This window comes from Anser cygnoides, chromosome 3, assembly GCF_040182565.1.
Source record: "Anser cygnoides isolate HZ-2024a breed goose chromosome 3, Taihu_goose_T2T_genome, whole genome shotgun sequence".
Classification (NCBI taxonomy): Eukaryota; Metazoa; Chordata; class Aves; order Anseriformes; family Anatidae; genus Anser; species Anser cygnoides.
In genome coordinates this window covers 100,638,962-100,657,078 of record NC_089875.1, presented here as the reverse complement: position 1 = coordinate 100,657,078, position 18,117 = coordinate 100,638,962, and the positions used below count along the sequence as shown (strand labels likewise).

Genomic DNA, 18,117 nt, shown 5'->3' with positions numbered 1-18,117 from the left:
ATATGGGATAGGGCTTTTCTTCCGCCCTTATATCATACCCTTATTGCCTATTAGGCTGACCTCAGTTTTGGGAGAATCACTTGGTTAGTGCTAAATATAGCATTGCATCTGCCCTTAAATGGGAGTGAAGGGGCAGTAGCCTTCAGAGAGGGGAATTATTTTTGTTTTCCTCAGCCAGAGTTTGCTAAGCCGGGAAAGGCTGGTCTTCCTCTCTGCTTTGCAATATTTCTATATCCTTGGTAAGTCCCTTCTTCATCTAGCTTGTTCTTGTTCAGAACAAATGGGGATTATGGGGAAAGCGTTGGGTGCTTTTCTGTGCAAAATGAATTATTATTACCCTTCCTTGGGGAGAGCCAGCAATAAGCAGGACACAGATTAATTGATGAAAAGACAAAAAAAAAGGGAAGTGTTTTATTTTGTGCGTGGTCAGTTTGATTTTACTGCGTATTACATTTCCTGTTCTTTTTTTTTTTTCCTTTTTTTCTTCTCCCTGCTTTTACAGAACTACATTATACCAATCTCCAGTTCTATTGGCCAATGTGCTTTCACAGTTGCACATATATTGACAGTGTCACTTTTTTATGGGTTTATGCTGTATGAAGAGATAAAGCATGATATTTGTGAAGTCTGTGCACAAATAATTAAGCATAAAATACATTCTATAGTAGCTGGCAAAACTATTTGGCGTGCTGAAGAGTAGAATGTAGCTGGGACAGAAAGTTCTACTTCTACTTTTTGTCTATCATACTTTTCAATACATCTTCAGAAGACACTTTTCTGGTGTCTGTATTGCTTTAGGCTACGTGATGTGTTCTGTGCCACATGAAAATTCCAGCTAAATACCACTGATAGTGTCTTGGGAAATCATGTTCATGCTCTTGAATCTTTGCCTGTGGGTTGATAATACCTGCCAATGAAAATATCATAATAAAAGATAATAAAGCTTGGGATGATGGGAAGTGACTGACTTTCACCATCTCCCTGTCTCACACTCCTTGTTGTCCAGCTGAAGGCATGTAGTACACTAGCCAAGTGAAGGGAAATCCTAAAACTTTATTGGAACTTGTTGCAACTCTATCTGTATTTGGAGTGTTAGGATCGCAAAATTTCGGGTCAATGTGGCCAAATTCAGCCTCATTTAATTCCCAGTGAAGTAATATTATGAATTCATAAGAAAGAACCTACATCAGTACCCTCTCTGGGTTATATGTTGGTTAGACGATGGGGATGGGATCTCAACGCCCTTCCATTGTGAGAGTTGTGGAGAAGCCAAAATTATGTATTTTTTAGACTAGCAAGCATGCAAGAACTGGTGCTCCCCTGCACAGCAATGACCTCACTGGAGGGAAGGGTACAGAGCGGGACAGAGCCATGGCTCTGCCTCCTACCTACGTGCTGCAGAGCATAGCTGAGGGTTAACTCCATCAATGGTTACAGCTGTGACCATCAGCACCCATGGTATATGCCAAATTGCCTGCACGCTAACTGGTTAGAAGGTGAAGCAAACCATTCAGGGACTATTACAAGGTCAATGTTCACATTCTAAGTAATCATACATGTGCTACAGCCAAATGATTGCATTAAAATGCTTAATATACCTGTATGTCTTTGCAAGCAGGTTTATTTCATGAGTTGTTAAATGTCTGCTTATTCAAAACATATTAATTTATTAACAAAAAATAGACATGGGATGTGAAAATGTTGCTTTGTTGGACGTTCAGTTGTCTAGAAATCAGTGAGAGAATTCTTTTTTTAGGTTTAATGAGGCAAGTAATGTGTTTAGTTCCGGAGATGACTTGAACCAGATCAAAGCTGTTGTCCACAAGATTTTTGTTTAAAACCAGTTTTTAGGCTAACATTGTTCCCAGACTAAGGAGGTGTGATCAGTAAAATGTGAGACCAGCAATGATGTAGCTAAAGACAAGACAAGGAAAGAAAGGACAGGGAATCTCAAAGCTTGATGACTAATGTCTGGAATTCCATATGGTTTAAGCACTGGAAATTCCATATGCTTTTTTAATTTCAGAAGCATTTGTATTCTGTTGTCAAAAAATTGAAACTGAATTTTTATTATGCAGAAACAAAAAAACTTCAATGCAAAAGACAAGTGTTTGAAAATGACAGTAGATTTTTTCTTTTTAGTTCATCCTTTTTCATACACAGAGCTTAATTTCCTGTGTAAGATCTAAATACACACATACACACAGAGATAAAAGACTGAAGAGAAATATTAGTATTTTATAAGTTTATTACTGAAATGGGGAAGATGTTACCAGACCCTTTACATACCATTCTGTTTTAGACTGCAGTGTCTATGAGCCACATAATGATTCATGCAGGTTTTACAAGATTTTTACCAAAGTGAATATCCTGGAGGAAAATGTTCTTATGTATCTGTTGTAATTTCTACAGGATTGATATAACCATCTGGAAAGGACCGTATGTTTTCTGAGGCAGAGTGATAATTCTTTAAAATGGTCATTAAAAGCAACTGATGACTGGGAGGTGTTTATATATATATATATATATTTAATCTTCTGTTGTGACATATAGGTAGTATGGAATTAAATATATTTTATCACATAAATATCATGGGCTTTAATGTATGATGGGCATATAAGTTGGAAAACCAGACCTTCCAAAAAAACTTTGAGTGATGTGGAGAACAGCAAGCGGAACCACAGACAGGTAGAGGGACCAGCTCCTGTGTCATGGGGAAAATCAGGACAAACTCTTGATTCAATGCAAGTGTTCAAAGACATTTAAGAAAGATGAGATGCAGAGGAAGCTCAAGAATGAGGATATGCGTTTAGGAGCAGGACGTACTGATCTTTCAGCCAGAATAAGGAAGATAGGCTACGTGAGGGCAGGCAAGAACCTGAGAATCATTTTTGGCACTTGCAGATGGACAAGGACAGAGATGAGCAAAGAAAGTGCAAGTTGCATGGTATAGCATTGGCAGGTCAGGCAGAGAAAGTACATGCTGTATAGTGCATCTCTCATGACAGGAACCTCCTGAGTGTACGAATGCAAGTTGTCTATCTATGGTGAGCACAACCATGTTCTATTTCCCATGGCATTTGTCAATCCCATCCATCAATTTATTTGGTGGTGTGCCTGCTCTCTGAGGCTAGGTGAATGATCATCCTAGAATTTACTGCCTGTCCTTTAAATCTTAAATTAACTCACTTATCAAGCTAACAATGTCTCTATATCAGACCCTTGGCTTCCAGCTCAAGAATGTGGCCCCCTGTCACATGGTCCTAGATTATTGCTTTCTATTCAGGTCAGTATTACTATGGCTTGAAACTATGCATATCCTGGCCTGGGAACTCTGCCCTCTACTCGTGAGTTTTACTCTTTTATTCATGTACATAAATTGTTAAATACATGCTACTAAACATGAGGAAATGTATATTTGTGTAAACTGGTCTAATTCACCCATGTTTTATATCATTAATCTTTAAAGGCATTTTGGTTGACCTAATATTTTTGTTTGCATTTAATAGTCCTCTGAGTGGTTTATACAGCACACAGATTAGTGCAGTTTAGGTCCTGCTGATGTCAGAACCACCATTTACAGTCACAGAAATAAATAGGAATGAAAAATAAAAATGTAGGTGTACAACTGTGCTGTGTTCCACCAAAAGACTGAAGGTCGGATAAGAAACTGAGGAACATCTTAAAAAATCCTTGGCCTGTAACTATAGATCTTTTTCTTGAAATCCAGGGAAGTTAATAGGATCTGCATGGATGGACTTCAAGGGTTGTTTGTGACACACAGACCATATATTTCACCCAGTTCACTCTTGCAGTCACATACTAGTAGAACTTGGTGACCAAAACTTGAGATTTGCTTTTTAATTTATTACAATTATTCAAACTTTTAATTTGCCTTTCTCTTGGACTATTTATGTAATCTTTTTATGAAATTTTTAATTTCTCATTGGGAAATGGATTTTTTCTCCCCCTGATGCCTCTGTCAGAGCATTGCCTGCATCTTGCTATTGGGTCAGTTCCACCAAGTGACATGCCAGCATAAGTATGTCTCCAGCCACTACCAGTAATAAAATCTTGATTTACCTAAGTCAGTAACTTCAGTGGGGCTAAGCTGTCATCTGCGTTATCATATTACCTAACTCTGTTACTGGCATGTTGAATAAATATTGTTATATATTTCAAACATCTCACATAAATGTATATCAACAGAAAACTGGAAAAACAGTCAACATCTTGTTCCTAGGAAGACAATAGAAATTTCTCTTATCCCAAACTCAAGATACCCTATGGGCTCCATAGACTCTGCTAAAGCTGTTTTTACAGTGGGGCTGTGATTTTTCTCTTCAGATACTCATTGTTGCAGCTCTGTTAAGTATTAAATACATACTCTGCAAGCATCATTGTAATTAACTGATGATGATTATTACATTTGGAACTGTTGCCAGGCAGCTCCCCTCTGTGTTAACAGAAGGCAAAATGAGTCTGGCTGCTAACAAGCTCAGTTAATTGCTTGCATGGAGGCTGGGAGCAAAGGGCTATGCCTGTTTCTATTCTATAGATGTTTGGGTAAATGCGAAGAACATCTGAACCCAAATTTTGAGAAACCCTGGGTGCTGATTAATAGAAGAAGATACACTAGTTAGAATGGAAGTTTTACATTCAGTGGAAAAGGCTGAACTGTAAATGGCTAAGATATTTTCTCAGAAATGAAAATAACTTAGACTGTGATCCATCCAGACACACAGGCATTACTCTGCAACCGTTATACGTCAGATCTCAGGGGGAGTTATATACATAGCAACGCATAAATTGCATCTTGATAAATTCACAGAATTGTTTAACTGGGCCACACGTAAACATGAGTAGCTCTTAACAGCTGAGTCAGCTGAATCCATGGGTTTGCCATTTGCACCTTCATTTAAGTGAAAGGGCTTATTAAAAATAGAACAGAGGGAACATTATACCATTAACTGTCTGGTTAACATACAAACTTAGGGGAAAGTCAAAAGTAATGTACACAATAGTCACACAGTTAGACTGCAGGAAGAAAATCAGTATTAGATCTCTGCAGGCATTGGGTCATGTACAGATACCAAAAGTAGCAGAAATCAGAGCTACTTACTTGTTTGTGTAACTGTTTATGTAGCCAAGAAAATGTGTTACTCATATAAGGAGTTAAATAGGATCATGTCAGCTCAGCATTGCACACCTCTGCAAGGTATTGAACCATGGTGTACTAATTCGGATGATGTTAATTTTCTTATTTCTCTAGAAATGTGGTAATATATTTCTTTAATGCCTGTTTCTAATGTTGTCAACCTGCTTTATTTTTGTCTTACAGTGCCTGGTATTTTGCCTAAAGTTCTCATTCCTGCACTCGTGACTTGAAGCTCTCATATCTCTTTAAAAAGGATTGAAAAGGTAACTAACTATAGGCTGTGCAGAAGGGGCAGCTGTCAGGTGGTAAATTATAAAACCTCACCTCTAAATCTTTCGGCTTTTTTTTTTTTTTTTGCTAAGATGTTTCTGCAATTAACTATACCTCCTAAATATACCTAAATATACCTGCAGAGAGATATTTCTTGGAAAAGTAAGACTACCTGAAGTGAGAATGTCATGACATGGGGGCATCTGACTCAGCTTTTGAATACCTGAAACAAACTATCAAACACAGCTTGAATTTATAATTGTATATGCTGGAAATAGGGTATTTGCAGATAATTTACCATATTTTAAGTTTCAATTTCTTAGACTTAAAAGCATGTTTGTTTGCTTTTAATTAATTAGGGTGTGATTTTGAAGGGTTCTGGCAAAATTGCCAAATAAACACACAAAAAGGAGGGACTTAGGGAACTGAGAATTACAGTTTTTCAATAAATCATCTTATGTTTTTCTTCCTAAAAGCATGATATGATGTATAAGAAATCTAGCACCCATTTTTCAAGAATAAATTGCTGCAACAAAATGTACAAAATGATTACTCCTGCATGTACAGTCTGGCTAGTAGTACAATTAAGAAAAACATTAAAAAGTCACATTAAAATTAATGCAAAATTATTGATAATATCCATGATTTTCAACAATTTTATATTTGATTTCCTGTTCTTAGATGGAAATTTTGCAAATGATTTTTCAAAACATGAGATAATAATAAAAATTCTGTTGCCTGACAGAAAACATTACTGCTTTCAGCATAAATAATAAATATTAAAAAAACTATTTTCAGCAGTATTTTACTGAACTAAATTGTTTGCATGTACTTTTCACACAGTAAAAAGATAAACGAAACAAAAAGAATTGCTTGAAATATGAAAGTTGACAATCAAGTAGTGACTGAGTTTCTTTAATTTTGAATTAGATCTCATTTTACCAGAAACATGTTTTCATGAAATAGTTATTCCTCTAGTTTTAAAGTGTGTACTACTCATTTTTCTCCTCAAAGCATGTATACCTTTTCAGGTATACAACAGGAAACAGAACACAGATTTGAATTGGTCAGTATCAGAACCTTTGAAATTAATTAAGGGGAGTTCACATTGTATTAAAATGAGTTTATAAGATTTCTGTTCAAATTCCATTGAGCTTTCATTTTATATGTGTCATAAACCTGCCTATTTCTGGGGCTTTTTGTGACGAATGCAGACATTTGGTGTGGTTCTGAGGCTTTCAGTCGGGCCAGTTCTTCTCAGTTGGGCCCGTGGCCAGGCAGGGCAGTGCTGTGGGGAGCTGGGGCACGGGCTGAGGCCTGGGGGTTGACATGGGATCCGGGGCCATGGGGAAGGCCTTGGGAGGGCTAAGCAGGGACAGTCAGGTCCATGACTGCCCCTGGGCCTTGGAACCCTCTTGATGCGTCCCCTGGGTGAGCTAGTGGTGCTTTACCTCTGAGGTGGGTCCCAGGCCATGCCTCTGCCTGTGACCCAGCAGAGCTGCCTGGCAAAATCCCACAAAACAACTGGGGCATTCCCCTTACCTTTCAGGAAGAAATCAGATGTTGTTTTGTGAATCTGCCTAACTAAAAACTTTAGGACTTGGCCCAAGCTGCTTTACAGACGTTGTGAATGGAAATTGCTTCAGTTGTCACCAAAGTGCAGCCATTTCTTGGGGAAAGTGTTGGCTGTTCATTTGCCTTTTGGAGTCCCTCACATCCATTTAGACCAAGTGGCCCCACATCCAAATGAGAATGCAAACAAGACTTACAGAAGCAGATCGTAGTTACACAACCTGGCACCTACTCAGGACATGGCAGGTAGCATTCCCAACTTTTGTGAAAAGTTATCATTGTACTCCTAATGAGCATAAAGGGATGTGGACACCTCTGCCTTCTTTTAACACCATAGTTGGGAATTTGCTTCTCTCTGACAGAGTGGGAAACTTGCTTCCCACCCACATGCTTCTGGGAGCTCCCTGAACGTTCCTGAGAACCTTCTATACTGATCAAACTGTGTCTTTGTCGCGGAGAAATTGTGCAGGAGGACAACCAGAATGATTGGAGGTCTAGAAAACACATGAGAAATGATTGAAAAACCTAGCTTTGTTTGATTTAAATAAGAGACCTGAAAGATGTTAAAAAAAAAAAATCTTCAAACCTTCAACAGGCTGCTACAAAAGTGAGTGGATATAGTCTATTTTGTGTTGTCATGGTGAACTGGACTAGTGAGTGCAAATTGCAGCAAGGAACAAAGCAAAAGGTTTGAAGAATGGAGAACTGAAATATCTAGAAAATGCCCCCAAAACTGGCAAATTTCTGTCCCTGAAAATTTCTAAGGAGGTATTAAATGACATCTACGAAGAAGGGAAAAATGATCCAACAATTTATCTTCTAGCTCTATCATCTGTAATTCCATGACTCACTGTGTGGCTAATAAGATACAGTTTGAGATGTGCATATATATAATTGATGGCTCTATTTGTCTACAAAGTGATGAAATTTTGTACATCTGTTCCTGTACACACGTATATGTACGTATATAAAAATATCAAACCTAAATGTCTGAAATATATGGCTAAATGTGATTTCACTACAGGAATTGCTGATTGTAACAAACTGAAGTATGTCATCACTAGCAGTGCCATTTTACCAGAGAAGGCACAAACACTTCGATCAGTCCTACCGCAACATTCAGACAAGATATGTACTTGAGGAATATGCAGCAAGAAAGTGAGTACTGTGTATTTCACATATGTAGCATAGAGATGCTTCTATTTTGGATAAATAGTTCTTAGAATCAAGATATTTACATTCTCCTCTTCCCCATTTGCGACTTACTCAGAATGTTAGTTTTCCAAGTCCTTCCACAGGGATGCTACTTGTCTGTATTCTCCCACCACCACAGCTAGACTTTCTAGCTATGCAGCAACTCATCTACACAGATCCTTTATCTGAGAATCATTTCTGTTTACTACCTCCAACTTGGAATTTCCTTTTTTTAAGCTCTGATTGAACTCAATATGACTTAAGAAAAATTGCTATGAAATTAATTGGAAATCACAGAAGCATAATACCCATTCTTCCATATAACATGAGGATATTCCTTCTCCTAAGTTTGGCTATTCCTACTCCTGAAGTTAGCTATTTCTATTTTTTTTTCCCCTCCGAAACAAAACAAAACAAAACATTTTTCTTTTATGTGAAATCTCAGAGTTTTAGTAACAAGATACAGGTTCTTTTTTATCTTGAAGCCTGGAATATTGAATCTTGGTTGCTTAAAAATCACTGTCCTCCCTCCTCAGTAATTAAGATGCCTAGATAATTGTCCAGCTTGTCCAGATTCGCTTCTGAAAGAGGAGAGTTTATGAGGAAGGTTATGTGAAGTGTAGAGAGGCAGGAATATTTAGAAATAGACAGTATTATAAGGATTCTGTGTGCCTTGTTTCTTAGATGAGCTGGTACCCTCATGATTCGCTGCACAGTGAATAGCACTTGAAAGATTGGAGACTAAGTATAAATTTAATAGAACTGAATGAAATAAAATGCCTAACAATCCCCAATGACAAATGATGGGCATTAGGCCTCTGAAGGACAAGTGAGAATCAGAGCTACTAGGGCACTAGCATAAACTAGCATTCTTACTGAACAGTGCTCAGTCATGGAATTCAGCTCATTTAAAGTAATTTCTTTGACTTTAGCAAGTTCATGTTTTACCAGATCTGCTGGGTTATGACGGTGTCTTTTATATTTGAAGGGCTGCTTCTAGACAGGCTGCTTATTATGAATCATCTGGCTTGGGAAAAACAACATGTAGACTCTGTGCCAGGAGGGCACGCACCTTGGCTCATGAAACAATGCAAGAATCCAGGAAAAGGTAAAGCTCTGACCTGTGAAGTGGCTCTGGTCCCATTTAGTATCTCTCTTTTGCCAGGGCTCTTTTCAAAGTCGGCAAGACTGGAGTCTTCTCTGTCACTGTTCTTCACTAATCTATTTTGGCTGGAATACTAAATGACTGAGTGTCACTTTCAGTCTTATATTTCAACCCAGAGTTGTTCCCTCTAATCCCCAGCCTGACCCTTGAAAACAGCTTTAATACCAAAAGAAATTAGTATCTGCCTAGGATCCCAAATATTTTCAAACAGATCGACTGCACTATTATTGCATTTCTGGATTGGATCAATTTAAGCATTGAGTTCTTTCCATAATACCAGAGGACTTATCATCATGTCTCAATTACAGACTTGATATGAAGTCTTTGAGTAAATGTGCTGACAGCAATATTACAGTTAGTGAATTTGACTGTTTCTGCTCTGCCATGCTTTACAGTGACTGTAACAAAGACGTAGAGAATATGTGCTACAAGAATGAATTCTACCATCTTTGTAGAAAACATGTCAAGGGAATCGTACACATACATAGGGTTCTAGTACTTTGACTGTTTTGAAGGATATACTCTGGAAGTGGAATGTTCCAGGAAAATCAAACTCATTTGCATAATATATTATTTTAAAAATAATCTTAAATTTTATCAATATAAAATTATACATGGCAGAACAAGGCTGGTATTCAAAGTACACTGAAATAGTAAAAATAAATATTTCAAAAAACACCAGAGAAATCATGGCTTGATTGGTGAAGTTCATATAAGTCTTCCCATTTGCTTTACTACATGTTGGGTTATACTTTGAGAGTCTAGAATGACAGTCATATTAAAAATTTCTGGTAGTCAGCTCCTTACTTTCTTGCTATTGGCAAGACAGAGTACCATAGGCTGCTTATAGAGTCATCAGGATTGAAGGAGCCTGAGCTAGCTCCTCCTAAAAACTTTGATGAACTTTTTATAAGAATTTTGAAAAATTTGTAGAGTCATTGCTTCCTCTTGGATTAGGATAGGCAGATAGACTCTAAGAATAATTCCTAAACTAGATTTTACATCCTGATGATATTATTTCAGAACCCTCAGCTGCCTAATGTGTATGAGTGATAATCTTAAAGCTTCATGTTGATTACTCTTATCTTTTTTCTTGTCCTACAGGACTCATGAACAAAAGTCTCATGCTAGCGAAGAGAAAAGGATCCGGTTTGCCAGTGAGTTGTCGGCTTTGGAAAAAGAGATTCACACAGCCAGGCACCGTGCTAGGGAACAACTGGATAGACTTGCTATACAAAGGATGGTACAGTACTGAAGTTTTTTTGTTCCTATGCAAGCACAATTATAAGATATACTAAAATTTAGGTCTGTGTTTCAAGTATTGTTAGGGATTTAGCATCTTTTAATCCTGTGGATTTAAAATTAAATCTTTTATCCCCTTTGAGTCTGGTGCTGAATTCTTCCTTTCTTCACCTGCTTTTATCATTTTGCCTTTTTTAATAGGTAGAAGAAAATATGGCTATGGAAAGACATGCTGTTGAGGAAAGAATAAGTCGAGCTCCTGAAATCCTGGTGCGCCTGAGGTCTCACACTGTCTGGGAGAAGATGTCTGTGAGTCTTTGCTTCACTGTACAAGGATTTCCCACCCCTGTTGTACAATGGTAAGAGACTGGCCTTATCCAGGCCTCTAAAAATGTTGTTAATCTTTTTCCATTTGGAAGCTATGGCATAACTGATAAGTGTTGCATACATAATGGCTATGTTAAAACCCCTTTTTAATCCTCATATATGTGCTGGATTGTAGCACTCGATACCACAGTGGAAGGAGTGGGAGGAAAGCTGGCCGAATGGCCCTGTGCACTGTGAGAAGCAGAGCTGGGTATTTCAGAAGGCAGTCTGGGGAAGGCATTCCAGTCTTTTTGGCCATTCATTTTCCTGAAGATGAAGTAGCAAATGTCCCAATACACAAAGCTCACAGGCTACTTGCTAAGCCTGGGTAAACTTGCACAGCACCATTGCTGTCATAGACAATTGTTTTCACAGACTGCCTGTGTGTTCACTTTGTGTCAGCCTCTGTTGAGGTGGAAAGTCATGTAATATCCCTGAAGCTGCCTAAGCACTGTCCTGTATATGGGACATCCACAGAGCAGACTGTGAATAACTAACCCGAGGCACTATTCTGTTGCTGTTTCTCTTTTTTGAGCTTAAGTGCTTTATTGCGATCAAAGACAAAATTTCCTTCCCATCTTATGTCAGGGATAGTGGATTGGAAAATTCAAGTCACGTCCTGTCTTCTCTCTACTGCTAGCTTTTCTGGTTTGGCTCCACATCTCTTTCCACATTCTTACTGCAGGGGTGACTCTCCTTCACTTTCATGGCCCAATGTGTATCTATCCATACACACTGGAAAGTACACAGGTAGAGAAAATTTATAAATATATAACTCAGATGGTAATAAATTATACCTCTAAGTAAAAATCAACTGAATTATTACAGTGAATAGAAGCTGCTTATTAGTTCATTTTTTTCTTGATTGTCAGGTACAAAAATGAGGAATTGATTACACCTGCAAGTGATCCAGCAAAGTACAGAGTTGAAAGCAAATATGGAGTACATGTGTTGCATATAAACAGGTAGGTTATTCTGAGGAATTCAACAGATTTTTATACTCTACACAAAATATTTTATATCAAATACAATAAAACAATCATACGAATGCTGCAAGAGAGTTGTTAAATTCAACAGTCTTCTCTGTTGGTACTCACATTTAGGCTATAGAAGGTTCACTAAATAGCTGGATATTAGATCATGAAAATGAAATGAAAAAGAAAAATTAGATATTTCTATTATTTAGCTCCAGCGATATACAAGAAGGTAGCAAAATAGAGGTAAGTAGCCGAAATAAGTAGTTCCTTTTATATTAGAATTTTATTTTCTTGGCAGTCAAAGTGGAAAGTTGTCTGTATATTTTATGATCTTGTCATGATGAAACTATTTAAGGTAATCAGAAGTTTAGATGGTCATGGCAAAGATACCCAAACATCAGTTTTTGTTTTATTATATGGTAGGTTCTCTTTCCTTTTAATCTAGATTTGTTTGTTCTCCAAAAAGAAGTGTTAAGTTAAAGAAGAGAAAATATATAATTTAATTCATTTTATTTTTCACGATGATGTTAATCTTGCAGTATAGAAAATGCCTGTGTACAACAGCTTCCTAAAACTAATACTAGATTGTCTTAAACACTGAAATATCACCTGTTACCTATGACTCAGTACAAGATTTTTTAAAAAATATAAACACCCAAATTAAAATGAGGACATAACAGTGGTATTCAAAAGGAAAAATTAACATCTAGAGAAGAGACACACAAAAAAGATATTTTTAATTTCTCCAGAACATGAGTATCAGCTGTGTTCACATAGCTGGAATCTTTGTGGCTAGCACTTGTCTAGCCAAATATTCATCTTCTACCTTGTCTTCACGTGTCAGCAGTGGAAGCAGCCCTGAGCACAGCCTTGTGGCATTACTACAGAAGATAAATGTGTCATTCCTTGTACTTTTGGGAAGGACTATGCAACTTTGTCATCCTGAAATGAAGTCCATCTTGACTCTCCACCTTTCCATAGCATATTCCTGTACAGAAATTCTCAGCCAGAAATACTCTGTTGTTGCTTCTTAAGGGATACTTCTCAATCACTAGTAGTACTTACAGGTACCTCTGAGATACTCGAAGTCTTCAGCTTCCAGGCCATGAGTAACTTGCTGACTGCTCTCTGTGACATATCTCAGCACAGCTGTTTTTATCCCACTAGTATTACTTTTGTAGGTGAGAGCAGGAGGTTAAAAGATAAAAGCAGGTTGTCCTCCTGCAATTGTCTTCCTTGCAGCAGGGAAAAAGGAAAATGTTCTCCTCTGTATGGGTGTGAGTGACAGTGAGGAGATGGATGAAATTTAGGTGACTTCTTGACAATGAATGATTGTGCTTGTGTTTATCTCCCTTGGTTAGTGTTCAAAAGTGGCTGCTTGGTGAGTCCTGGTGCTTGATATGTAGCATAGTTCCTTTTTGTGACATTCTGGGAATAAATGGCTTTTTGAAGAAATGAGGATCGGTGTGGATGGTGGTTTCTAAGCATCAGTAACCATCAGGCTGAAGGGTGATATTGTCTTATAACCCCTTGGAGATTTTTTCTTTCTTATACTGGTTATCAGTCATGTAGATGGCATTCACAACCAGCTTTGGGATTGTTCAGACATACCTTAGAGTCATTTATTGGCACCCACTCTGATTCCCACATACACTTATCATCATCCACTGCTTACTAGGTGCAGATCTGTATGTATTCATACACGGTCCCTTATGTTCAACCAAGCTGGCATATTCAGAGACTGTTGCTGTATTTCTCTTTCATTCTCTTTGGTAGTGTGATCTTTTTGCCAGCTAAAGATGCCCAGCTGCTCTATGACAGGTCTCCCTTCTCCACTTAAAACATTGGACATTGGACATTGGACATAAAACATTGGACATTGGAGGATTATAGACCCAGAGCTATGATTTATTTACCATAGATTTATACAGTTTATTAAATTATATATATATATAAGCTTAAATATAGATCTTTATTACTAACGTATTTTATTTCAAAATTTGACTATCAACTGTGTTGTGCTTCCCAAAAGATGGGAAATCAGCTTGCAGGACATGGAAAAATGTTTTGATAGTGTTTTACATTACTAGTATCAGTGGTATTAATATTAGGCAATGAAATGATATGTATTTGGTTAATATATATGTATATATTATTAATGTTTTAAGGATAAACTTGTATCAATTAACTCTGGATCCTCCATAAATATCTCTATACATGCATATTTGAAGTATTATTTTTTTTCCTAGAAGTAGAACAGTTAGGATTTTCTACCTATCCACTTCTTCTGTGCTCTTCTCAGCTGTTCATACCGAAGTGCTGAGCTGCATGTCATCTGATCCACAGCCACTCAGAACGGCCTTGGAATTTCTTGGCTACCTTTTTAGTGCTTCAGTGAAGCTTAGGGAGTGAACTTTTCCTTCTGATGCAAGTGTGATATTTATTCCTATGAGTATTCCTTGATCCCAGTGGAAAAATTCTTGAGGCACCAAAACCAGAACGTCATTTTGTCATCTTAAAGTAGTAACTGGACACAATTTCATCCCTCCCATTTGCTGTCTTCCAGGGCCCATAAGCCTATACAGTAACCAGATCATTTTCATTTCTCTGTCTCATATTTTTATGATGCTTTGTGCTCAATTTACCACATTTTCTGCATTAATTTAATGCTATCGACATCATATAGCGCCACTCTCTTGCTCCTTTTAGGCTTCCTCAGCTGGGAGCCTGGGCTCAAGATCTCCATTGTGCAGTAAAAAAAAAAAAAAAGGGATTTGAAGCTTTTATTACAATTTTTGCACATCTCACAGTTATAGGAGCCTGCACTGAGGTAGTGGTTCATTTCATCTTCCATCTCACTTCTGATAGGTGATTTGGAGAAGACTAAGTGGAATTCTCTCAGGAGAAGCTACTGGTAGCTGAAGTGATTGACACATGCCTGAAAATGTGTGGGTTTGGTTAATATGTTTTCTTTATCCCACCTAATTTAAACTAGAGATAGGCATATAATCCAAGAAAAGATTTCTGTATTGGAGATAGTTGAATATACCCTGTTGCTCTATAGCATGGCTGAAAAATATTTTGTATGTTAGTGTATATCGCAGTACATCCTAACATACTGAATTTCTTATTTGGTACTACTTGTTTAGCCACGGGTTTGTTTGTTTTTTTGTTTGCTTTTCTATGATGCATAGGGTAGTTTTTTCACTGGTATGACAGTTAAGTTGTTCCTTAAATGAATCATTAGGCTTTATGCAACTGTGAAAGGCTATATTATGTTTCATAGAGGGGACAGCAGTATGCTCCAGTTGTTCCTGACTCCCTGCAATGAGCAGGCAGGTGAGCTGGTGGGAGTTGGATGGTAGAATAAGCAGAGAAGGAAGCTTGATTTTCCAGAGCTCTGTCAGAGTGATGTGGCTGCACACTGCCACTTGTACAAGGCTCAAAGATTGGCAGTGTTTTATCTTTTATTAAGGCCCTCTTCCTTTCCCTCTTTCCTATTTCAGTAGGTCATTGCTTAAATGTTCTAATTGCGGCAAGAAAGGGTTCGTGGTTGCATCAGCAAAAATGTGTGGCAAAGCCAGCAGAGTGCAGTGTAATACCTGCTGCCAGAAGGCAGAGCTAGCCCCCTAATCAAGCGCTCAGCTCCTAAGCACTGTCAGCATTGCTTTTTAAAAAAAAAAAAAAAAAAAAAGCTTAAAATGGAACGAGCCTTCTTTTCTAACTATTGTCATTTAACAAATGACACTATGCAGTCAGTACAGTGCTATTTTAGTTTGATTAGGAACAAAAGGCTTAAAATGATTTAAAATGGAAATACAGAGAATGAGGGCTGCCCTTTCTCCTGCGGTGGGTGGAAGCGGGACGGAGTGCAGGCACTGCGGCAAAGGCAGTCCTCCAGTTCAGGAGGCAAATCCTGGGAGCTGTGTAGGGTTGATTGTGTGGTGATAAACAGTAGGTCCCAGGGCTTTGCAGATATGCAGTGTCAGTGTGTGCGTAGTCAGCATGTATGGTGTACTTCTCTTCTTTCCTCGCTGAAACGCAGGCAACATCCCCCAAATGAAAAGGTCTGTGATGTTCTGGCCTGTCAATCACTGTCCCCTATCAGCTGCAATAACTGGGAGCCACTGAGATGAGCTTGAGGAAGATGCAGCCACAAAATAGAGCTCCCCTATTCAATACAAGCAAAAGCCAACCAAACAAAAAGAACAAGTCCAATTCAGTCTGACTGGAGAATCACTCTATGAGATGGTGTTCCTGCAGAGTACTTCCACATTTTGGTGTCATTTAAACATTACACCGAAAATTTTGTCATTTGAATTCAAAGGAGGCAATTTTAACTCTGTGTAATTTACTACGTTGTGCTTCCTGTTCTTGACATGCACCAAATTGTGTTCTAATTCAGGAAAAATGTTACTTCACTCTCAACTCCTGTGTTTAAATCTACACAAGGCAGATGGATGAATACATGCATTTTAAACAGATGTATCTGCCTGGGGAATATTCCCCGCACAAACATTAGCACTTCAGAACCTCATGTGGATTCAGGGCAATTTAATTTTCACGAAAAGTATTCGTACCTTGGGACAGATACAGCTCTGCCCTCACACTTCATGCTATCTAAATGTACTCTATGCATATTTTATCTGACCTTTGTAAAGGTTGGAAAACACGTTCTTCATCATGATGCAAGAATAACTGTTGGAGAGACCACACCTTTCCTCCTGGGTACTTCAAATATGATTTCTAAGTTGTCTTGACTCAGTGCACTTTGCAGTGCTATTAGGAAACTTTATTTCTTTATTTATTTTCAGCATAAAAGGAAGCAAATAGTTTTTAGGATAATCCTCAGTCGAAGTATTATCTGGCACCAAAGAAGAATTAGGGCTTGAAGTAACTTGCCATCCTGTTCAACTTTTTTTCAGAGTGTATATTAAACCAATGTGCTGTGTAGACCTTACCCACTAATGCCATACACTTCCAACACCAGGTTTGAAGGCAGACCACTGAGTATTAGGCTATCTAAGATGATTTGATTTATCCCCTGGTGAGCTAGGTTAGAGATCATAAGAAGGAACCATAAAATGCTTTCAAAGCAGTGACCTCCAGAAAATAGGTAGAATTATTAGGATCTCTTAAGTAGAAGAAAGTGCCTGGACTGGGGACTTATTTTTATATGTTCATAAAAAAAGGACCTTGTTTCTCATCATAAAACAAAAGTGTTGTAAAAAAAAAAAAGTGTGGTCAGTCAGTGGGTCAGTAATTCTTCTTTCTTTTTTACCCTCTGATAAAACTAATTCTCACTCCATCACTAATCCAGACAACCTCTGTCAAATAGTTGCTTTCAGACACTGAGCTGGTTGGGTTAAAAACAATCCTTTTGTGAATCTCCTGTCTGGAGACTTTAATGATTATTTTTTGTTTCCTCTACTTTGGAGACCCTCACAATCAGGGAAATCATGAGAGGCATTTTGCTGTTCCTTCTGAGATGGCAAGACAATGGGGAGGGGACTGAGAGTAGCACAGCTACACATCCATTTGAAAAATTAATCAGGTATTTGGCATTTTGCTTCCTCGTTTTAGGGAGACAGCTTTGCAATTCTTACACCTCTAAATTTCTGAGGTTTGGAGTGGTCAAGCAGACTGTGGCCTCACATTTGTTCAGAATATGCTTCTAAAGTTTTTGGGTTATTTTTATGCCATCCGGTGTTTAATCATAAATCATGTTTCAGATACTGAATCCTGTGTAATTCTTAAGGTAATTAATTCCTATTGACTGTTTTAGCTGCTGTTTTGCTAGAAAATGAAGCTAACACTGAGAGCAAAATATAACTATTTTAAAGTGATAGTTAATCAGAATTAAGCTCACTTTAGATACACTGTTATTTTATTCTTGTGCCAACGCTCTGTAACAACAAAATGTTAAAGAGCAATTAAGCTGTATTTGATGAAGCAGAGCAGCCTGAAGTAATGCTTTGTTTATGTAAGGGAACAGCCCAGTAAGGCAATGGTGGGGCAGTCATCCATCGCTCAGATATAGTTTGGGGGCTGTAAGCTGCCTAACTTGTGTACAGCCAGGGATGGATCAACACTGCACCTGCAGCATGGCTCCCCCAGCACATGTGCTGCTGGATGGAAGTGTGCACTGTGCTCCTGGAGGGTATGGCTTCTCC

General features: G+C 38.1%; 1 protein-coding gene across 2 annotated transcripts in view; it reads left to right on the top strand.

The window, feature by feature from the left end:
• Nucleotides 1-18,117, top strand: part of MYOM2 (myomesin 2) — an 82,207-nt gene that overhangs the window by 634 nt on the left and 63,456 nt on the right. The window contains exons 1-7 of one of the 2 annotated variants that reach the window (XM_048051734.2): nt 99-239; nt 5,342-5,421; nt 8,025-8,158; nt 9,183-9,302; nt 10,464-10,602; nt 10,803-10,960; nt 11,840-11,932. In XM_048051734.2, the coding sequence (XP_047907691.2) occupies nt 8,052-8,158; nt 9,183-9,302; nt 10,464-10,602; nt 10,803-10,960; nt 11,840-11,932 (617 nt within the window). In that variant the 5' untranslated portion in view covers nt 99-239; nt 5,342-5,421; nt 8,025-8,051. Of the gene's footprint in view, nt 1-98; nt 240-5,341; nt 5,422-8,024; nt 8,159-9,182; nt 9,303-10,463; nt 10,603-10,802; nt 10,961-11,839; nt 11,933-18,117 lie in introns of those variants that run through there. The other variant, XM_066994811.1, reaches the window with a different exon arrangement.